This window comes from Chanos chanos, chromosome 3 (genome assembly GCF_902362185.1).
Source record: "Chanos chanos chromosome 3, fChaCha1.1, whole genome shotgun sequence".
NCBI lineage: Eukaryota > Metazoa > Chordata > Actinopteri > Gonorynchiformes > Chanidae > Chanos > Chanos chanos.
The window spans coordinates 53,888,063-53,910,919 of NC_044497.1; the positions used below are offsets into that span (position 1 = coordinate 53,888,063).

Here is a 22,857-nt window from a genome sequence, read left to right on the forward strand (position 1 = left end):
ATTAAGTGTGTGAACAGAGGGTGACAAAGAAACTTAATTTCTGTGGAAAAGTTTGTTGTTGACAAATGTCCTGGAGAAATAACTGCGTTTTGTCCAGGTAAAACATTAAAGCTGTCTGACACATTAACACTATACCAAGAAGTAAGAAGTAAGACATGTACTGTAAAAGAAAAGAAAAAAAGTAAAAAAAAAGGATTTTTGAAAAACTCCTCAGCTGTTTATCTGTCTGCCAACTCATGATTTCTTGCCAGCATTAGAAGAAGCATTTTTTTTTGTCAGCAAACAGGTCTTTAAACTGAAGTTAGACATCTCCTCTCCTGTGCGCAAACTAGACAGCTACCGGTTCAGCCTCCAGCAGGGGTGTAAGAACGTGTCTCCTACAACAGTAAAACATGCATAACAAAACAAGACAGCGTTCAAGCAGCATGTTTCCCTGTCTATGACTGGAGGCACTCCAGAAACAATACAGCGGGGTAGGCACGTTGTGATTCCCTGGCTTCTGACCTCAGACCTGTCACAAAACGTGCGAGAAAGCTTTTAGCGGTAAAAAAAAAAAAAAAGACTATTCACCGATCTGTTATTAGGGACCCTTGAGTAACACAAAAGCGCACTCTACAGAGTACCCTGCTGACACGTGCACCTCTGTGGACCCACATTCCAAATAATCCCACAGCCTCTCCCTCCTCCACTCTTTGCTCTGACATAGTGATCTGCATCATATGTATTAATTGTTTTTCAGAGCAGGAGCGCTGATCTGGGATCAGCTGCTGCCTTTCGAAATCCTATGAATACCGTTCTATGGACAATGGGGAAGCCGATCCAAGATCAGCACTGTTTCTCAGACACTTGAAATATATATTCCTATATATGTGGGCCCCGGTACAGTCATTCTCCCCTAACAACCAATCTGGGCATTCATAAATCAAGACTGAAAGACTGACCTTTCTTGAATTCCTCCAGCATGGCATCCAATTTGGTATCGTGGAAGACAAAGTGGACAGGGTGATTGTAAAACTTTGTAACGGTCTTAAGCGTAGTGCAATCGTCCGGGTCGACAAACGCTAAATCCTTCACATACAGAATGTCAACTATGTTGGACCGCTCCTCGTCGTACACTGGTATGCGCGTGTAGCCGCTCTCCATAATCTCTGACATGGTGTTGAAGTCCAACACGGCGTCAGCGTGGATCATGAAACAGTTGCTCAGAGGTGTCATGATATCCTCTACGGTCTTCGTTCGGAGTTCCAACGCTCCCTGGATCATATTGAGCTCCTCTTTCACTAAATCGTTGTACGGCTCGGTCACCTTGAGCATCTCCACCAGTTTCTCTCGGTTATACACGGTGCCAATTTCTTGTCCAAGTACACAGTCAAGCAACTTGCTAACTGGAAAGGATAACGGCAAAGTGACAAGCATGAAAAATTTGGTCAGAATTATCGTATTTGCGCCAACTGCCAAGCCGTGGCGAGAACAGAGCGCTTGAGGTACGATTTCACCAAAGATAACTATACCGACAGTAGAGGCAACCACAGCGCCCAAACCAGAACCGATCAAATCGTCCAGCAAGATCGTAAGAGTTGTGTTGACCAGAACGTTGCCAAGTAATAACGAGCAAAGCAGATAATTTCCCTTCCGTCGAATCGGTTCTATTTTGCGGGCATACCTCTTTTCTTTATCGGTTCCACAACTTTGCACTATGCGAAGCTCCATCGGGTCTAGTGCCATTAGCCCCAGATTGAGCCCACTGAACATACCGGACAGCACAAGGAGACAGGATACCAAAATAATCTGAAGCCATAGGGGCAAAAGAGAGGCTTTCTCCTCTACCACCCTTAACTTTCCATCGCTCTCTCCCAGCAGGTACCACTTCTCTTCTTCCGGACTCTGCCTGACGCACAAACTATACACTTTCTCCCGCTCGCTTTTGCGGAGTGGCTTAATGTTTACTCTGATCACCCCTGATGTACCCCGACTACTGACATTCATATAGGGACCGACGCTGATGTCTTTGGTAAAATCGACACAAGTCCTATTCAATTCGTCTGTATTAGTGTTATCTTCCTCGTCGTCCCCATGTTCCGTGAATCTGATCTGTGACGAGGTGTCCGAGGTAAGGTGCACCCCGTAAAACCTGAGCTGGACACTGCTGTCCTCCGTTACCTCAATAACTCCATCTTCTTTAGTTGCGGCTGTTTTATCGCTTCTTTCCAATCTCATGCCTAATATTTGACTACCGCTGACACTCGCTGTCTCCATTCTTGCTCCAACTGCGCTCCACAGAAAAAACGATTAAAGTTAGAATGTACCCCTGTCCACTCCATTCTGTCGCCATGTTTGTTTCACTCTCTGCAAGCTGGGAGTTGACGTCACGTACTCATTTCCCTCATACCACCCCGTTATTAGCATAATACACACTGCAGCAACGCCCCCTGAAGCTTTCAGCTGTTCCCTTTTGGTCACAGTGTAAACAAAAACAAAAGTCAACCCGTTGCAAAGTCATGGGAAAAAATTTTGGAAAATAAAACCAACAACATTTAGCTTTATGAACACTACTTCTTATATTAAAATGTTAAGATAAAGTATATAACTCTTGCTGAAAATACAGAACCGTATTATTGTACTGTCTATTTATTTTTAGCTCATCTCTGACAATGGTGGTTGCGGTCGATTGTGCTAACAACGGCTCTTGGCTCACTTTTTCGTTCAGTTGTGTCGACTCAGTTATTATGTAAACACACGACATGCCAGGATCATCCACTGCAACACTGTCAGCATCTTTCTGCTAATGCATCCGGTCATGAAAAATATGCATTTGTTTGTGAAATATGACTACAACACTGACTATTATTAGAACTACCCGTCTCCAAAGATGATACATCTATTACGCTCAATCTGACCTCAGGCGTGCACAATGATATTGTGACACTCCGTTTGAAGGTCGTTGATTATTACAGGGTAAACAACTCATTAGTATTGAAATCATTTTCCAGCACTATCACGATCTGTAAGAGGAAGTGTAGATCCTGTGAAATTAACCTTTTTAACAGATCGTAATTACTGATATTATCAGGAATACCGAGGATAATGTAATCAGCGCGAGCGTCCGACCACTTACTATACTGCTGGTACTCCCCCTAGTGTTCAAAAAGAAATTCCGCACTGCAGTCGAGCTCCACAGAAAATGAATTTTAATTGAAAACGCAAAACGATTACAACAAATCATTACGTAATGTAATGCAATGAAAAATATTACCTGTAAAATCACAGAAGTTACAAATATATTAAATAAATATCCGTCTAAAATTAATAGAAAAGAATTACTGTAATAAACATTTCAGTTTTAGGTGAGTAGAAAAATAATGCTATCATGATTTTCATGTTTTCTTATATAATGCTATTTCACAGTAATGAACTAATGAGATTAGTCTCTGCCAGTGGACATATTCCTAACTTCAAACATTAACATATTTTTTGTCCTTTTCAGATCCTGTAATTAGTACTGTTTATTCCACAATTATGCAAAAATCCTTACTGGATTCAAAAGGATGAATTTTCAAAGCAACAGTCAATTACAAAAACAGTTATTCACGAAACTTAGGGATGTAACAGCTAAAATGTTCCTCTACTGGATCATTAGCAAGACACTCATTTATGTAGTGAGTTCTGAGAAAAGCAATTGTCATCCTAATTCAAACATGTCTTGAGGCAGCTAGCTGTTTTACTCCATGCTAGCCTCGCGCCTACTCCGCTGTGTAGGTGCATGTCCCTCAGGTAAGATGACTTCCACAGTGAAGCTGATCTTCTTCGACTGAATCACACTGTATGTGTTGTCAAAACGCACAATATCTAGAGAATCAGAAATATGAAAAAGACATCAATTGCAATTATTGTTTATAACATAAACTTAAGGAATGACACAATATTTTGGGAGAACATATCAAGATGCTGCATGAAAAATCTAAGGGTAAAAGTACAAAAGCCTAGAGAGCGTTACCATGGCAAAACATGGAGTAAAAAAGTAAAGAGATATTGGCAACCCCCCCCCCCCCCCCCCCCCCAAAAAAACAGTGTAATCCCAGAAACGTTTGCTCTCACCCACAGTCAAACAAATAAAAAAAGGAAAACACATAAAATGGTTACATAACAGAAAGTTCTAGAGGAACTTTGGTCCATGGTCCACTGGAGCATTAGACCAGTCCCAAAACAGCTTTACAATACACAATACACAACATACAACAGACAATACACAATACACAACATACAACGCACAATCCACAATCCACAATATACAATAGACGGCATGCAATACACAACATACAATGCGCCTTCTACAATATACTCACAGGTGCCTGGCTCGTGACAGGTGTAAGAGCCGACCTCTGGCACAAGATGGGCATTGTAACGCTCACTGGGCAACACAACTATCTGTTTCCCATCCGTCTTGGTCTTCATAAAGATCCCAAAGCCAATGTCAGCCCCATCACTGGCAAACTGCCACCTTAGGACATGAGAAAAGACACACATTGATATCACTCTTTATTACGGATATTTTATCATTGATATTATTGAAACGTCACTTCAAAACAATTGTTAACTTTACAAAATTCATAACAAGACAACTGTATGCATCTACAACCACAGCATATGCCGAGGCGTGCCTAAATTCACCTTCAGACGAAAATTCTCCAGGTTACGTGAGAGAGAGAGGAGAAAAGTTGAGAAGACTAACACAGAAACCTAACTGAGGGCTGTAACATCACAAAATATCGACCAGTTATCACTTTCTGCCCAAACTTTCATTTCTTGACAATAAACACGTTCACTCAGATCCTTATCCACCACATATATCCGTCAACAGGTGGGGCTAGAGTCTTGAGATGTGTGTTTTTACCCAGATGTCAAGGTCAGATACTCACAAAGCTGTGTGTGCAACGAGAACACAACGCAATGGCAAAAATGCATCTTGAAGAATGACTGTGTCATCTGAAATATGAATTGTGCCATATGATGCTCTCAGTCTAATTAAAAATGTAAACAGAAGTGTAAATAAACACACTCCAGCCCGGTTCAGTCCAACTGGGTATTCCACAAAGCAGGAATAACCCAAGACTGTTCAGTAAAAACGTTCAGAAGTTGTTCTGCTATTTGACAGTTTTGACGGTTTGCCGGTTTTTTTTTTTTTTTTTTTCTACCTGAGAAATCTTGTTATGTGTAAATACTCACCTGCCTCCTTTTCAAACTAGAGAACATGCAATGATAAGCATAAAGAAAAGAGAGAGCAGTAAGGGGGAGAAAGCGCTGCCCGTACCGTAGCAGGCTGTTCGGGATGAGGATCTCGTACTCCAGCTGGTGGGAGGAGCCACGGCTGATGGTGACGGTTTTGTCGTACTGGACTTTGATTGAGTCCTGAACGTAGTAAGACCTCGGCACAACACCGCCGTATTTGATCTGAAATTAAATCCCAGTTATTAAATCGAAGGCGCAGTAGTAAATACTGAAGACACAGTCGCACCTTCTCTCCTTTTTTAACTCTTACAGCCATGTGTCCTCTCGCTTACCATGGTTCTACAGCGTGGATCTCCGTCGGGATCCGTCAGTGTGCCGCCATAAACCACAGGCAGCTGCTCTGGGTCTATGTACTTTCTCAAGACGTCTTTCCAGTTCGCTACGAGCAGAGAAAACAAAGGGATGTTAGGCCTCATGCAAGAGCATTTTTGCATTCTTATCTTAACTTTCTCCTACTTTTTTTTTTTTTGTTGTGAGGTGAGCTCATACAAGCTTGCCACGTCGGATTCAACAAACGTTCGTGACTTGACAAAAGCGTCGTAAGTGACATCCATAAAATGCACCCCATGCGCCCCAAAAATGCCACACAAGGCTAGGCATCCTGCCCCATTTCTCCTGAGGCCTCATGGTTTGATATGGAACTGGATTAACAAAAAAAAAAACAAACAAACTTGTCAAAGCAAGGTGGTCTATAACTGGACCAGGAGGGGGCCAAGGCAGGGGAAACCCTTCTCGGGGAGACGGGGGGGGGGGGGAGAATACGTCCATTCATACATTTTAAGATGTTGGTGTTTAAAATGAATGATACAACAGCCGAGTTAAAGTTAATAATATCGCTATATTAGTAAATGTTGGAATATATTGCAATCGAATAGCAGAGTAAAACAGTCAAATACCACCATTCAACAGGACAAACTTAACATGATAGCATACTATGAAGTCCCTCACCATCTTCTGCAAGAAACTGAAAACCCACCTCTCTTCAGAACCCACCTATCCCCCTAAGCCTAACCCCCTTCCTTTAAAAAAAAAAAACAAAAAAAAACCTTGTCTTATATCTATGTTTGGCTAAGAATTCCAGGGGCGCAATACGAAGGAGTAAATCGACGCTCAGTCTATTTAGCGATGTCTACTTATGAGGTATTAGGAATCCGACTGATGCACTGATTGTAAGTCGCTTTGGTTAAAAGCGTCTGCTAAATGCTAAATTGTAAATTGTAATTGTAAGTTAAACTTATATATTCAAACTCAATTCAAGTTCCCCAAAGTAATGAAATAAATAAAACCCATTAATCAAGAATTACGTTTTTTAGCTTTGTAGGGCAGCATATTAATTGAAAATGACTTGTACAAAACGTCTAAGCCACTCATGAATTTCATTTGTTTCCGTTCATTTTCAAAGACAACATTTTAAATACGAGAAAATTCTCAGCAAATTCTCTTGAATCGCTCATACGGGCCATTTAAGAACGAATCTGTCTGTACAAGTGGTTTCTGCACTATGTTTTTATCTAATTTGACCACAGCACAAATCACCTCACTGTTCCAGAATCCAAAGAATATCATGCTGCTTCCTCTCCTGAACTGAAAGATAAAAAAACAAATAAACGAATGATCATAGAGCAATGCCTCACCTCCAAGTACAATGATCTTTTGGCGGGTTTCCTCACACAAGAAATGCTTGACCAAGTTGTAAGCGATGGGAAAGAGTTTAGGGGCTGAGAGAAATCAAAGAAGAAAGTGGCAGTTTAAAAAGTGACAGTTGAGAAGCGTCAGCGTTTAAAATGGCACACATTAGTCATGTCTTCAGGTGAGGAAAAGAAAACAGCATTTATTCAGAGAGAAACCAACTCACCCTTAATCAAAAACAGCCTTTTCAGCCCCTCGGGGTAATTCTCCTCAAACATGGTTAGAATCTGGAGTTTAAAACAGAGAAACATAAGCTTGCAGAAAAGAAATGTTTGCAAGAATTCACCACTGTTTACAGTAATATAATAACACTAATCTAAGGGCTTGTTTTATTATCAAATTCACTCACCACTTAAAGCTTAAACATTAAACTGACACTTTTATTCAGGGCTCTTACAATAAATATCATAGTTTATATATGTTTCTCAGGAGACCTTTGGGGTTATTGAGGTGCCTTGGGGGAGGCACTGGCAGTGAATTGTCACACTCACTCTGAATACACAACCCTGCTGGTTTTGCTGAGTGGTTTCAAAATACCAGTCAACGTCAAACTCTTCCTCGAAAATGCACATTTACGTTTATTCACTTCGCGGACGCTTTTATCCAAAGCGTCTTCCGGGTGAGGGCATGATTTAAATGTCAGTTTACACGTGTTCCTCACCTCTCCGTAGGCCTCCACTGCAGGCTTCCACAAATGCTTCATACCCAGGCCCTCACAGTCATAGATCAGAGTGATAGTTTCCACATTCTTCCCAAGCTGGTGGAAAAGAAACCAAGACATGAGATATCTGGATCAAAGCTCAGCACAGCAAAGGCCGGCAGTCACGCACATTACGACTGATGAGGCACAAATATAATAGTATTATTATCATTAGATCGTATTATTACGGATGGTGAGGATTATAGATTAGTATTTAGTTCGTTTAAGAATACATCTTAAATTAACTATGCGTTTTATTTTCTCCGTGGCATTAAAACGTCTGCCTGCGTTTTCCTGTCGCTGAAGACAACCCTACCTTCTGCGACTGTCTCTCGCATTCTCTCCGTAAGAGTTCTGTGTCTCTGATCTTGGTCTTGAGGAAGTCCTGTTTGCTGGCAGACATCAGGAGGCCTTTGGGATCCAGGGGACCAATCACGTCGTACCAGATCGGGCTTCCCTCTCGGTCATAACCGCACATCCCGCCGGACACATACTTCTCTATCACCTGGGAAAAAAAAAACCAACAACATCCATGTCAGCTTTAAAAATGATGACCACTGCATGTAAGCTCTAGATCATACGTGTTGATGTTGTATGAAATCAGCACTGATTTTAAATAGTACCTCTGGCGGTTTCCAGTCATCAACAATTGTATCGGCCTTCATGTGCTTCCGGAACTCTAAATGCTAGAAAACAAAGGCCTCTTTAGTAACTGTGCTTTAGTTACATCACTCTCAGACACACACACACACCCCTACAGACATTTGTTCACATATTTTAAATCATTAAAAACTGCACCTGCACAACGAATGCGCTGTTTAAATTAAATCTGAGAATGCATGTACTGTCTCACATATTTGCTAGAGTTAACTCTGACAGTATTTACAGTTAACACTGGACAGTGTAAACAGCCAGAGAGTTAATGAGGCACTGACAAATGCATGGGTTGACAGAAATATTCTACTGGTCAGTGTGCTGTGTTGTTGTACGACAACTCATGACTGACAGACTGTTGGAGTCCACTTCTGAACATAACAGATCAAACTGTGTTTCAGAAAATGGTAAACATGTGAGAACAATTACATCCACACTCAATGGTCCTGTTGGATATTCACATGCCACATTTACATGAAGTAACATTGTCCCTCCCCACAGTGCTAAATTTATTTTAAAAAAGTGCCCATGAGTGTTTAACCAACACTTTCACATGTTACTGACTAATATGGGTATATACAGCTTATGGCTCACAAAGGTAAGGTTATATGTAATAATTTGTGATTTGCCCAATTTCTGCTCACTGATTAGGTTAATAAAAATATGAAGTCAATATACCAAGAATTTTAATGGACTGCTACAATGACTATGAACATATTCACCAAATATCTACCATATCTGTTTGCTCATATCCACAAGGGTCTTAAACAAGGGTTTGTTCTTCACCAATTGATCAGGTTTAACTAGTCTGTCACATCTCGCATTTTAAAGTTGTGAGAGAAAAGAAAAATGACACCCCAGAAGGCAGAGGAACAAAGCCCTCCTGTGTCCTCGCAAAGCGCAAAATCAAATCGTCAAGTCCGAACGACCAAACTATGCGACTACCCCCTCCAGTCCCCTCAGGAAGCGGAGGTCACTCTGTAATCGAACGCCAACGGGCTTTTGAAAACATTACCTTTCTGAGCATGACTTCAGCCTTCTCCACATTGAAACTCCTGGCTGCAAAAGAACAATAAACAAAATGAGCGTTAATATACAGAAAAACCTTAAGCACATTCTAAATTCAAAACATTAAAAAAAAAAAAGCCCTTCATCAGTTTCTAAATGTAGTTTTCCCTCAAACACAGTTAGAATCTAGAGATTTAGACAGAGAGAAAAAAAAAAGATAAAGAGCTATGAGAAATAAATGATATAAAATGGTAGAAAACGTCATATACAGGTTAAGCTATGGAAACTAACGGTTGTTATCACCTATTATGGCTTTAACAGTGTTGCACAGTCTGCTGCAGAGCCAGGTGACTGACCAGTCATAGCATTAAGCAATAATAGCATTAAATCTCAATAACAAGTAAATGAATAGCAATAACTCTGACAAGTATTATAATAGCATTACTATGAATTGATAATAAAATGAGATGGGCATAGCACTAGGTGGTTTATATTACGTGTTCAGATAAAACATAACTCGGTTACTTTTGATAAAAGTGAAGTAAGTTAGTCAAAGTTGAAGGCAGCCGAAAGCTGTTTGAATTGGGCTAAATTTTAATCATTAATCACAAGCGGTGATGATGCACTCTCAGAAGCTTTCTCCTCGACATTTTGCAATTCTTAAACTCAAGAGGTGAGCTGGCAGTACAAACATTTACCTGCGCATAAACTGTTTGCTTTGCCTTGAACTACTATCTTCTAGAGTAAATGTCAAAGACCACAGAGATATTGCATTGATTTGGGATAAAAAGGCAATCCTCTTTCAAACACATACTGATTAGAGGAAGTGACCCTGAGACTTGTCATATACACAGTATATATAAATATATATGTGTATGTGTGTGTGTGTATTCCTTTTTAAAATGTCAGTAATAAATATAAAATCGTTGATTAGCAATCTATCATCTCAAATACTGTAAGACAATCTAATACAGTAAAGAAACATAAAATAAAGAGACCTCAGTTGATTTTGCCCATAGCCATTGACAAAAACAAAAAACCTTGGCTTTATTGTACCACAAAAGGTCACACATATCAGAGAGAACAAACATTATGAACAAGAAGAGAAGGGAAAAAAACCCAAAAAACAGTTCCGCTGGATCTTATTACAGGAGGAGGATTTACTGATAGCATTAGCATCAAATGCACTCAGTCCAAAATGTACTGATAACTGATCAAGACTTATCTTTGGATAGCCTGCAGATGGACGCCATGTTAGGCTATACTGTTTACTGATACTGCTGTTAGCCAATGATCTAAGACAGTGGGCTGAAGATGAATACATTTTATACCTTAAAATGTGTGTCACTATAAGGGAGAATGTTACTTCATTACATAGGTGTGCATGACATTTCTCCAACAAAAACTTTGTCTTTTTCTTAATGTAACCTTCAGAGATTTACAGAACTCTCCTCTAGGTAAACTTATTAAAACATGATCTGTCCTTGCATAATCTACAAACCAAGATGTCTAATACCATCTATATGAGATTACTGGACATATGTCCAGAGGTTACATCACAGAGAGACTTCAGTAGGGTTGCTGCTTTTCAGGAGGGGACACTCCTGACACTCCTGTTCAAATCTTCTAAACAAATGCTCTGTATGGATTCTTGAAACTTACAGCTACTTGGAAACTGGATGCCACATAACTGAATAGCCTTTGTTCAAATAATCAGCGATGTACAATTAAGCACCGACAATCTGAAGATCAAATTCAGATTGTGTAATAGTATAACTGCCTGTTACACGGAGGAAAGATGGCATTTAGAGAGCTAGAGCTCAGTGGGGAATTATGTGGGTATCAGAGGAATGTTTTGTCGGTGAGCTTTGTTGGGCAAACAATAGAATAAGAGGGTGAGAAGCCATGAACACAGAGAACCCTGGTATTGAGAACAGAACCGGTCAGAGTAACCTGACAAACAGTATGACCTTAACAGACACGAGGGCAAAACACAAATGAACAGATTTAGCAGAGTCACTGTGCTTTCTCACGAATTATCCCGATAACCTACTCAACTTACTCGATGATTGTCTGAAATTGAATCTTTTTTTTTTTTTTACCTGGGAAAAAAAAAAAATTAAACTCACAACCAAAACCCTATTGCCATAAAATCTGAGGGCACACCCAGTTTCACTCTATAGTCAAAATGCAAATGTCACTCACTCTGGAGGGTATCAGTTTCAGCGTCAGTGACCAACGTATTGTGTGTAAGGTAGGACGGAGAGGACGGTCTATACGCCAAAAAGCCACAGTTATATTATTGAAACGAAACTAAACCTGATTTAAATTTCTGAACAAACCAATGCAAAATACCTTTTCAACACAGCTTTTGCAATGCGCATGGAGATCAACACTGCTATCATACATCTTATGAACTTAGGGAGAATAGAGTTGTCACTGTGAATTACCTCGCTCTGCTAATGAACTTTAATTACGCTTACATAACAAAGTTGCCTACTGATGCATCAAATACTAATGAGTTGCATTTGTAAACGAAACACCGCATAGATAAATTTGTCAATGTCAGGTTCATATTGAAGTTTTGTTTTTTGTTTTTTTTACCTCTGAGCCATCGGAGCAGGTAGTGGTCGCTCTGATTCGGAAGTTGTGGAAGTATGTCTCCAACTCTCCCCCGAAACTAAGCAAAAGAAACGGCAACCAACAAGTCACAAAGAGTTGAAAACAAAAACACTGTGTTGTTCTAATCCCACAGAATGACGGTCGAATCGGGCATGGGTTGATTTTGCAACGGTGAAAAAAATAACTGTACTTTGATACGATTTTTGCTGAGTACGTAAAGTCACAACTGATTATAAAACTTCCAATAATATTGTATTCGAAGTGTATTAAGCGCTTACTTGTGCTAGTACATCTGTCTGTGCAGGGCTGAGGTCTCCTATGCGTCCGCTCATCTTGCTGATAAAACTCGGAGATGGTTGCCGCTTCGTGACTTGTTTTTATCTACCTTTCTGACCATCGAACGTCCCCTGTTAATAGTGGGTGGGGGCGCTGTTTCCCTCCTGGAAAAATACTAGTCTCGCCTAAACTCATTTGTATTCAATGGCCAACAGATTTAGCCTAGCGAAGTGTGAGAAACTTTGAGAGAGGAGAGATATTCTTTGTAGAACCGGTATCTCCGACCTTGCCCCCATAACCGTTTTACCGCCATTTTTTATCTTAAGTTAAATATAGATGAGACTACTGTTAAAGCTGTAGTCAAAATACTCATGGTGGCCTCAGAAGACCCCAGATTTACTTATCTGGTATTTGTGTTTGTGTGCCGCATTCGATTTTCGTTGTCGTTATATCTGAGATTAACTTTACTTAAATCATTAAATAGATCATTTACCGAAGCTGGTTGGTAACTTCCAGACAATGGTGCAGCGCAAAATCATCATTAATTAACTCGCTTGTGGCGCGAATTGAGTTTATGTTGCCAGGATAAATGGAAGGTCTTGATTTTGTTTCTCACACTCACAAACAACAGCAAACGTTAACACTAAAGCAATGGGAAGCAGGCGGTCGGTCGTTCCGGTGGTCTGCTAATATAATGTGGGCTGTATCGTTTGTCTTTGGTGGGAACATACATTTTTTAACTGCATCTGTAACATTCAGGGACAGTCCAGTAAACGGTAACGAATCGTAAAACCGGATCTGCTGATCACTCAATTACTCGAATCGATAGAGGTAGTAAGAAACAAACCTCACCCAAAATGAGTAGTTTAAGGCAAAATAGGGAACATAGCTAATTGCAAAAAATATATAACAACGTTATTACCATTATAAACCACGCTGCTTTAACTTTTGATTTACTTTCACTTGAACTTAAGTGGATATTTAGGGCTTTTATTGGAGTAACATTTCAACAAGAGTATCAGTACTTGCAGTCAAGTACAGGATATGTGCATTTCGTCCACCGACTGGCTCGAGAGGAGCGCAAATTAAATACAAAAGACAGTTTTTGTATAAAGCTAAAAATCAAAGTGCGAGACATTTAATGTCTATAGCTAAAAGTACACATATGGATAATTTCCCTACTTATCTCCTTCATATCAAAGTCAATACATTTTGCAGTAACAATGTTATAGGGCTTTTGGAACAATTATAAGTGCAGAAGCGTGTCAAAGACGTCTCCCTGACGTACTGGGGCTGGTTAAACAGGAGCTCAAGTGCAAAGTTCGGCCAAGGGGAGTGCTATTAGGAGCCTGAGGAAAGCTTGCTCGGCGAGTTGTGTGTGCCGTGCGTAAGGAAGAGGCGAGTTGGACTGGTGAAATTGGGGGATCCAGTAATCCAGCAGTGTGTGAGCCTGGAGGGTGAGAAGGCCTGTGTCTCGTCGTGTTTGTCCACCCCCGCAGCGCTGGGCCACCTGCGGGTCAAATCACACAGTCGGCGTGAACTCAAATCATTCGCATCCATTTTCACCAAATCAGCACCCCCTCACAAATGACTGACTTCACACCAACAGATCGGCGACTACCTCTGTCGTTCCGACATGGGATGAGCCAAGACGGAGTCCCTCCACCGTGCGATGCATGGATACGCGTCTTTGTTGATTTCTTTTCCACTCATTGCCAGTAGGACCTCGTTATCCAGCTTTGTAGGCGAATCACTTAAAATAAACGAAACAAACAATTCAGTTAAAAGTTATCACGCATTCCTGCATGACGACAAACGCGTTCGAACATCTCAGACAAAGTAAGAAAAAAAAAGGTATTGTGTTTGTGAGAAAATTAAAACTCCCTACGTTGAACCCGACTGAACCACACCTGACTATGTTCTGCAGTTTTCTGTATTGCATGGCGACTAATAATAAATGTCATGTTTCTCAAACTACTTGATTTTATCAAATGTAGTGTCCTGATGTATGGCTGAGAAGGTAAAATCTTTGAACAAAAGCACGAGATTTCAGTGGTGCTCTGAAGTCAAGAGTCTATGAAAGAGATAAAAACAGAGGCAACAAACATTTACAAAGAACATATCTGTTTTGGGCGAACTGGGAAAATTCATATCACTAACTGTTGCTGGTGATTTTTACAGAACGAAAAAAGGCACAGGGTAGTATCCAGTGACTGATAGCGATTTCATCAATTATGATAGCATTGCAGCACTGTCACAGAGAACTTAACTGAATGCACAATGAGTTATGGCAAACAGAACAGAGCGACATTATGGAGATCAAATGAGGCCCAAACAAAACTAAAGTCCACTTTGTTCCTGAACTGGCAAAAGTCATGATAGTCTATGCATGCCAGTTCAGGAGCAAAGTACACTTTGGTTTTATTTGAGTAGTCTCATTACGTACAAGAAAGAAATACACCAGTGAGCAATATGAAAAAAAAACCCCACAGTATCATTTCATGATGGCTTACCCTTCAATAAAGACCAGCTTCTTATCACGGTCCTCTGTAGTGCTGTCGTTCTCTAAACTGTTCTGTGTAGACTCGTAAGAGGAACCGGAGGATTCAGAGCAGCTCCGACCCCTCTCTCTGCAGCTACACGGCGTAGAGCAGGCGAGAACGTGACGTTCCGATAAACGCCGCTCGCCGCTTTCGTCCTCAGACTCTTCTTCGGCCGTGAAGTACTCCTCTGAACTACAGCTCCACTGATCGTCCTCGGGTGTCGGGTTTTTTCGCCCCGCGTCTGACGGGGGGAGGCTGTCTCCAGCCGACGCGGCTGCCTTCTTTCCCTTCTCTTTGAAGGCCGGGGGTGTGGCCTGACCTTCTTGAAAAGTAACCCTTTCAAACTCCGGCAGAAGGTTGCAGACAGGGGATCTTGTGTTTTCTCCGGGTTTTTCTGGGCTGATTCCAGGTCCGCATTCCTGTAGTTTCCCTTAAATAGAAAATGACGACACGTTGTTCGTTTTGGAAAGAGCAGTCGTGATAAGCTTTTAAAACATTTCAACCAGAGGAATTTCAACCCCAACCAAAAAAACCAACTTTTTATGATGTGGTCTGACTCCCTCCTGCGTTGTGGTGTGCAATTCTCCTGCAAACTCTTTCTTTTGAGGTACTCCTCCAGCATAGTTAATCCCTCCTTGTCTGACAGATCAATGAAACAACTCAAGAAATGCCAATACTCTGCCCAGGGGTGACCCATCTCATGAGCTAATTCCCTGCAGAAAGAGAGAGAGAGCGAGCCTGAGGGTGGTACTCTATCGTGTACGGATACAGTTACTACAGACGGCTTCATCTTTAAGGACAGGGTAGTGTTACGGATCGATAGAGGGTGATAAAGACTCAAAAGACAGTCACACACCTCCCCACGCGCTCTGCTCCTCGGTCGGGGTCGGACTTCAATATGCCGTGGAAATATTTGGCCCGTCCTCGAGGAGGAGTCTTCCATAACTTCTGGAACTCCTCAGCCTGAAAGACAAAAATGCTCACTCAGATTTCAAGCCGCGGAATACGTTTGGAGTAACGCACAGCGAACGCGTTAGGAACATAATCCCTGAAAACGATGATGTGACGCTAAAGTAGGGCAGGATCATGTCACTTGTGCCACGGCTGCATACCCCAAAAATGTATGTACCCCATACTATTCTAGAATCAGAATCAAAATCAGAATCACCTTTATCTGCCATGGTACATTACTTGTACTAGGAATTTTTCTTGGTGTTCTCCGTGCAGTACACAAAATACACAATAAATACAAGAAAAAATACAATACAGTGTACAATGCAACAGTGGGTACAAGACGTCTACTGTAGAATTCAATGCACGATGCAGGACCAGCAATACACGTAAATAGAGACACAACAACACAACTTACAGTACAATGTATCAATCTGCAGTATGCAATACACAATACCAAATACAATACAACAGACAACACCAGGATAGCGCGTCGTGTAATGAGCAGATAAATGCTAGATGGTAAATGATATGTGGGATTCAAGTAGGTCAATGGTATGTGGTTTATTATGGCATTCTGTACGTTTCTGGTTTCTGACGGTGTTGACAGTTTGCCCTCCAAACCTCTGGCTGTTACTTCCGTCCTGCCTGATGCTAAGTCGTGTCATTACTGTGAAATATGATTCATTTAGACCAGGGGTGGGCAAATCCAGTCCTGGAGGGCCGGTGTCCTGCCGGTTTTTTGTTTTCACCTCTTAGCTACCTGTTGATTTTCACTTTGAAAACAGGTGTGCATGCTCTTCAGCCAATCAGAGACTGTATTTAGTTGGTTGACAAGAAAAACAGCAGGACCATGGCCCTCCAGGACCGGATTTGCCCACCCCTGATTTAGATAGTCATTATTCATCATTATACCAAGCTTATTTGAGTGCTCCACAAAGCCATGAAAAGAAGAGTGTACATTATATCGAGAGATGATGTGGGAGAATAAGTGGAGATACCTTCGATCGACTCAGAGGGCCAACAAAAGCCCTCATGGCCATCCTTGGGTCTTTGGGGCTCTCTGCCAGTTCGAGATTTCGGGAACGCTCATGATATTCGGACGTGCCGGGAGACCACGGGAGGCCAATCAGAGGGTGGAGGGTGTTGTCGGTGGCTCTCAGCAAAGGCACATACCACCGATCTGTCACAAAGGGGAATGGCAGCACAGGTCGTGACCCTGCAGTCGCTAATGGTTAATACTTTACCGGGACTTAAACATACCTTCCAAGTATTCCTTGATCCTCTGTTTTATCTCTTTCGATTTGTTCTTCCGCTCACATATTACCTGATGAGAGAAGAACAGTTCTTACACTTAAATAGCAGTAAATATCTCAGGCATAAAGTATTTGTAACCATGTATCTTCTTTGTAAATGGAAATACATGAGCAGAGAGACTTAAAAAAAAAAAATATATATATATATATATATATATATATATATATATATATATATATATATATATATATGTGTGTGTGTGTGTGTGTGTGTGTATATACACAACTTCAAATGCCCAATTCCTCCCGAACTCTTGTGAGTTCCTTCCTAAGGGGCAGTTGTCTCAGTGAGGTTAGTACACACCTTCTCTTAATGCACATAAAGCCAGCAACAGCATCATTTCATCACATTACAAACTCTGCAACTTCACTGAGGCAGATGACACCCTTGAAGGGGAGGCCAACAAAGATATCTATGGCAACAGAGATGCCTTACTGTCAGTGACTACTGGTTAATGGGGTGGTAAAGGCTGATGCTAGGAACCCACTCAAGGGAAGACAGATAGTGGTGTCTAACATTAGCGGCAGAGGTAGTGTTGAATAGACCTTTAGCATTATAAGACAGCATCTTCACTGAATATGCCAGTCGGTATGTGAGTGTGTATTCTCTCTCACACTCACATACCGAAGCTGCAATTGTCTATTCTTCTCCTATCAAAAGGCTGATTCCCAGTGACAACAAACCAGAGCCGCCACAAGAGACTGACCTCCCTGTGATGTGAAACGAGCGTCCTTCGAAATTACAAAACGAAAAAGCCTAGACAAGAGTTCTTCGGAATGACAAAATGAAAAAGTCTAGACAGGAGTTCTTCGGAATGACAAAAACGAAAAAGTCTAGACAGGAGTGTGGTGAGGTGAGATACTGACTCACGCTTGAGGGTGTCTGACTGTACTTGTTCCGGCACTTTTTATCGATGGCTGGATGTGAGCAGAGAACGTCGACCACTTCCGGACACCCAAACTTGCAGGCAAAATGAAGCGGGGTCTCGTTGTTCTAAGGAAACATTAAACACACAGGTTCTGATTAGGCATCTCAGTGCCACAGATTAAGACAAGACTGCCATTGCCTCTCTCTAAAAAAAACCCCCCAAAAAACCCTGATCTTTTAATTGCTCTCACCACTTTGTCTGGTGTATTGAGGTACAGGTCCACAATGTAACGGATGCGTTGCCATAGCATCATTTCCTTGTCGTCGGGGTACATGAGTCGCATGAACGCCGGGCTCTCCAGCGTTTCCAGGAGGAGTCGTGCGATCCCAGGCTGGTTCTCCTTCGCTGCCACGTGCAGGACGTTATATCTGCACCCCTCCTGAAAACCGCGATGGTAAGTCTTCGTTCACTCAAAAGCCAGGGTGTAAGCAAGTAGCGTTTTCAAAACTTAATGAAGCACCATATCTTCTAATAAGTGAATCCATATCAGGAAACACACACGAGAACACCGAGATTTAGTAAATTATGTAGATAACAGTCTTTTATTCAACTAAGAATAAACTACAGGTTTTTTTAATATTTAAATCCAGTTTTGCGCCCCTTTATACTTATAATCAGTAAGCAAACGTTAAGTTATAAAGAGTTTTTTTGAACATAACAGTCCATGCAACTGTACTTGTATGATAGTTGGGTTGTCTCCTGATCCAATGAGGTAGCGAGGATTACTCCAGACCAGCTGGCTGAAAACCTCCTCGTCTCCCATCTCCACTGCCTTCTTCAGTTTACCCGTCAGATCCTGTGTGCGCGGACTTCGGAATTCATTAGCTTTCTCCACACCGACAGCTTCCTCATTCACCGGCTCTCCTGCGTGGACTAACGCAATTATGTAAACATCACTCAGAGAGTTGATTTAATTGTGCTCTATGTGAGAGAAAAATGCAACTGCTTAAACGACAATGACAGGTCCTGTCACATGACAGCTGTAAGAAATAAGAACGCTAAAGGAAAAATATTAAGAAAAGCGTCAGTCTTGGGTGTCACAGACCGCTGTGCCGATTAAGCCCGCCCGGCGATGTCTTTGAGTCGTCTGATGAAGGTTTCTGGGGCGACGGGCCACGTTCAGTTTCGCCCTTGGCGAATTTCTCCGCGTCTTCTCGGCTGTGGAAGGCCTTGAACCTTGACCCTTTCATCCTCCCCATTGCCTTCAGAGCTTTTTCTCTGTCCACATAGACATGAGGCTTTCCTGTCGGAAAAGAAGGAAAACAATCTGAACATTGACTTTCTATGCAGACAAACAAACACATAAACAGACAGACAGACAGAGAGACAGATAAGGCAGTCAGACAGACGACCGGACAGACAGACAGATAGATAGAAGAAGAAGAAGTGCTTTATTTGTCTCACACACACACACACACTGAGCAGTGAAATGGAGCTGCTGCATGTAACCCATCCTAATACCAGTGAGCGCACGCACACAATGAGCAGTGGGCATCCGCCGCTAGTGCCCTTTTTGCCAGGGCCTTGGTCAAGGTCACCGACAGGAGTACTAATCCTAGCATGCATGTCTGTGGTGGGAGGAAACCCGGGGAGAACATGCAAACTCCATGCAGGAAGGAACTGGAACACCCGGGATTCAAATCCAGGGTCTTCTTGCTGTGAGACAACAGGGCTAACCATTAAGCCACCGTGACAGACAGTTAGTTAGTTAGTTAGATAGTTTGTTCATTAGTTATAGTCTTTAGTTCTAGTTTATTTAAAGCCCAGTATCACAGTTTACAGTCTCAGAGGGCTTTACATGCCCACAGGTTTCCAGCAAACAAAACAGACTTAATCCTAATAGCAGGCAAGAAAACACTCCCTAAAAAACCCAGATGTTATAAGGAAACATGGGAAAAATCTTGAGAAGGACCACAGAGAGAGGAGACCCCTTCACGGGCAGACAGGTGTGCGGTAGGTGCCGACCCAGTGGAAAATTGCAAACAATAGTGAAATAATGTAAATGAAAACACACTAACAGACAGAATAAAGGTAACAAAACAGCAGGGGGGGGCTCGGCCGAGGCAGGCGACATAACCACAGCAGCGCAGGAATATGACCAGCCAGGAAGCCGCAGCGGCCGCCAGGACAGGGGGGGATGACGACGATGAGCGAGATGACGGGGGGGGGGGGGGGGGGGGCCCACACCTGAGAAGAAAGCAGCCACATTCATCCAAGGCACTCATGCTCAAACATATGAGACACAAGCATGCAGTAGATGATGGAGAAAACTGAGAACATTAGCAGGGTACCAGGACTTCACAAAATAAATAAAGAATGTAATGACCCATGACGCATGAGTGCAGTGAAGCTAGCGGCTGTGGAGGGCGTAGGAGGAGCAGGGCCACGCAAGGTGAACAGGGCCAGGGACAACAGGGCACGGGGACAAAATCAGGCCGCCGACCTAAGGATGGAGCCACATCCATGCAGCAAGACACAGGCATCAACCGCTCACACAGACAGAGGAGAACGGGTTAGTTACAGAAAAGCAGTATGGTCAAGACAAAAAGCAGAGGGGAGGGAGAAGAAGAGAGAACTGTGAGAGACATCTAAACAGGCAGAAACTAAACTAAACTAAACTACGCCAGGAGAACCTACAGCAGAGACAGACCCTCCCTCGATGGTCAATTCGAAATTATATTATCCACGGGTTAGAGAGACCAAACGAGTCTGAAGTTTGGTTTTAAAGGCATCCAGAAAGTTTGCCTCTTTGGTTTTTTTATGGGTAGACAATTCCGGGGGAAGGGAGAGCAGTAGGCTAAGGCACAGTGGCCAGCGATAGATAGATTAGATAGATAGATAGATAGATAGATAGATAGATAGATAGATAGATAGATAGATAGATAACATACCACACAGACAGATAACATAACATTCCTTACATACCAAACAATAAAAACGTACCATCTCTGTTTGAAGAGTCGTCCAGAGGAGGGCACACTCCGTAATACACAGATGAAGATTCATGGGAAACCTGCTGACTCGCATCTCCATCAGTTTCGTCTGTCTTATCAGAAGCTTCTGTTTTTGCCTCGGCCTCTGATGAATTAGCTGTCTGAGACGTTGCATGATCCACACAATGCGTGTGGCTCTCTGATTCATTCACACTGCTGTCCCCGGCTTGATTCTCAAGGACGGCGCGGGCCAGTTTCTTCTCAAACACTGCCCTCGTGGTCACTGTTATGGGCCCACATTTCAAGCCTGCCTTTGTAATCTCCTCCCGCAACTGTTCTGGGGTCAGTGCTTTCAGCCGGCTCAGGACCGCCTCCATAATGTCGCTGCCTAGTGAGCGATGAGGTATTCATTCCCAGTGAGCCAAATGCAGTGAAATACATAGAATGAATGTGTGACAATATTTAATTAAGGAAAAACTATATCTCTTAACTACGATGAAACAGGCTCGTGTACGACGGGTACGTCAGTACCACCCCAAGTGATCTGAGATCTGCTTGAAATCTAGCAAAACTCGTAATTCCATCAAGAATTTATCGTAAAATATTAACAAAGACAATTTGATGCATGCATCTGTAACCATTCAGGAATACTGCTCCCGTGTTAAAGTTCATTCCATAGAATAGACAAATTCTTAAGCCCAAAGTAACGTTACACCATTGACATGATTACTTTTGGAATACAGGGGTATATTCCGTTGGGTTCTCGCGAGCTAGATCGCTTTACAGCTGCTGCCAACCGTCAGATCTCGCTACAGAGCTACCGTATGTTACTGACAAATCTTGTTTCTTCTGAACAACATGACAACTATGAGAGTTTTTATATACAGAAAATAAAACCTGCTAAACTGCTTACCAATCACTATTTCCCTCTCTGCTTACGTTACTCGTGCCGTTTTGTGAAGAATATATCAGAACTACAGATGCGCCGCCTTACTGTTTACTTCTTAGTGCGCATGCTTGAAACACGTAGCGCAGAAAAATGTGCTCGACTTCCAGCCGTTGAATTCTGTGACAAGGATTACCTCAGCGTTCAGAAACTTTTCTACTTAAGCACTCTTTTAACTGCCTTCCCAACTAACTAACGTCTCAAATGTCTTAATGCCAAAAGAAAACAACAATCTTACGACATGTACTACCATGCTCATTTGTTACTAGTATTAATGTCAGGACAGTAACTGAGTGGGAGGCATTGTCCACAAAAAATGTGAAGTTGGTGCGCTATCGTGGAAGTTAAAATACAAAAAACAGCGAAACTTTTCTGATTTTTCACTTTTGCTTTTGAACTGACGTATGAAAATAAAGACAATGATGTTCTGGGAATGTTCTTACCCGGGCTCAAAGGAGTGGCATCAAGTCCGGTTCGAGCTAAACGTGGAAATGTTCCCTGTCTGACCAAGAGTTATGAGGACGCCACACCCTTCTGAACATTTGCCAAAATCAGGATCGGTGATCAGAGTATCGTGTTCTTAATAAAGTGCCCGGTTAGATTTGGATTATTTGAAGAATTTTTGATCCAAGATCAGTTTGGGCGATAAACTAGGTTAAGAAAAATTCGCGATTGCAGTTAAATATCTTATGTTTGTGTTACACATGAGAAACATACGGAAGATTGTTTACCTTGATGTCTTACCACGTTTAGGTGTATTGGAATCTACAGATTTGGCAAATTCGGGCGAGATTTAAAAAAAAAAAAGAAAGAAAAAAAGGAGTAGCCTACACCATATAGGCCAGCCAAAGATATGAAACATGAGCTGTCATCATTGTTGTTGTCCGGGAGATGGCACTGTGGTATAATAGTCAACGTGTGGAGTAATTTGCCAGTATAAAGGGGTGATTTGTGGTCCGCGTATTTATTTGAAATTCCTGTTTGGATTCAATCTTTTGTAATCT

The 22,857-nt window shown here is 42.0% G+C and overlaps 3 protein-coding genes across 7 annotated transcripts in view; all 3 read right to left on the reverse strand.

Moving 5' to 3' along the window:
- LOC115808174 (metal transporter CNNM4-like) overlaps positions 1–2,306 on the reverse strand; it is a 16,115-nt gene extending 13,809 nt beyond the window's left edge. The window contains exon 1 of the mRNA XM_030769461.1: positions 942–2,306. Coding sequence (XP_030625321.1) covers positions 942–2,256 — 1,315 coding nt within the window. The 5' untranslated portion in view covers positions 2,257–2,306. The remainder of the gene's footprint in view (positions 1–941) is intronic.
- Positions 2,307–3,171: 865 nt separating this feature from the next.
- sec14l7 (SEC14-like lipid binding 7) lies at positions 3,172–12,336 on the reverse strand. 3 transcript variants are annotated; one of them, XM_030769462.1, is made up of 12 exons: positions 12,238–12,336; positions 11,942–12,017; positions 9,345–9,388; positions 8,299–8,361; positions 7,992–8,180; positions 7,637–7,732; positions 7,142–7,202; positions 6,921–7,004; positions 5,559–5,665; positions 5,309–5,448; positions 4,344–4,498; positions 3,172–3,846 (listed from the first exon to the last, which is right to left on the reverse strand). In XM_030769462.1, the coding sequence occupies exons 1-12, from the start codon at positions 12,289–12,291 to the stop codon at positions 3,719–3,721; spliced, it is 1,197 nt and encodes a 398-aa protein (XP_030625322.1). In that variant the 5' UTR covers positions 12,292–12,336; the 3' UTR covers positions 3,172–3,718. The 3 variants fall into 3 exon arrangements, with proteins under 3 accessions (XP_030625322.1, XP_030625324.1, XP_030625323.1); XM_030769463.1 differs by lacking the exon at positions 3,172–3,846 and having other exon boundaries at positions 4,350–4,495; positions 5,307–5,448; XM_030769464.1 differs by lacking the exons at positions 7,992–8,180; positions 8,299–8,361.
- Positions 12,337–13,236: 900 nt separating this feature from the next.
- On the reverse strand, positions 13,237–22,377 carry LOC115808469 (ankyrin repeat and LEM domain-containing protein 2). 3 transcript variants are annotated; one of them, XM_030769864.1, is made up of 13 exons: positions 22,297–22,377; positions 20,918–21,295; positions 19,020–19,217; positions 18,651–18,838; positions 18,165–18,353; positions 17,917–18,039; positions 16,993–17,056; positions 16,731–16,912; positions 15,635–15,741; positions 15,316–15,491; positions 14,749–15,208; positions 13,857–13,988; positions 13,237–13,745 (listed from the first exon to the last, which is right to left on the reverse strand). In XM_030769864.1, exons 2-13 carry the CDS (start codon positions 21,282–21,284, stop codon positions 13,577–13,579), a joined length of 2,355 nt encoding a protein of 784 aa, XP_030625724.1. In that variant the 5' UTR covers positions 21,285–21,295; positions 22,297–22,377; the 3' UTR covers positions 13,237–13,576. The 3 variants fall into 3 exon arrangements, with proteins under 3 accessions (XP_030625724.1, XP_030625722.1, XP_030625723.1); XM_030769862.1 differs by having other exon boundaries at positions 18,651–18,847; XM_030769863.1 differs by lacking the exon at positions 22,297–22,377 and adding an exon at positions 21,821–21,839 and having other exon boundaries at positions 18,651–18,847.
- Between the last annotated feature and the right edge of the window lie 480 nt (positions 22,378–22,857).

What these genes read in the sequence shown, in the direction of transcription:
- LOC115808469 (XM_030769862.1), bottom strand. Translation starts at nt 21,284, where the DNA reads ATGGAGGCGGTCCTGAGCCGGCTGAAAGCACTGACCCCAGAACAGTTG. An exon ending in GTCAGACCACATCATAAAAA is followed by an intron (nt 15,209 to 15,315) that starts GTTGGTTTTTTT and finishes TTTCTATTTAAG; the next exon opens with GGAAACTACAGGAATGCGGA. An exon ending in AAGCTGGTCTTTATTGAAGG is followed by an intron (nt 13,989 to 14,748) that starts GTAAGCCATCAT and finishes GTTTATTTTAAG; the next exon opens with TGATTCGCCTACAAAGCTGG.
- sec14l7 (XM_030769462.1), bottom strand. Translation starts at nt 12,291, where the DNA reads ATGAGCGGACGCATAGGAGACCTCAGCCCTGCACAGACAGATGTACTA. An exon ending in CCTGCTCCGATGGCTCAGAG is followed by an intron (nt 9,389 to 11,941) that starts GTAAAAAAAACA and finishes GTTCTTTTGCAG; the next exon opens with CCAGGAGTTTCAATGTGGAG. An exon ending in CAGTGGAGGCCTACGGAGAG is followed by an intron (nt 7,203 to 7,636) that starts GTGAGGAACACG and finishes TTTAAACTCCAG; the next exon opens with ATTCTAACCATGTTTGAGGA.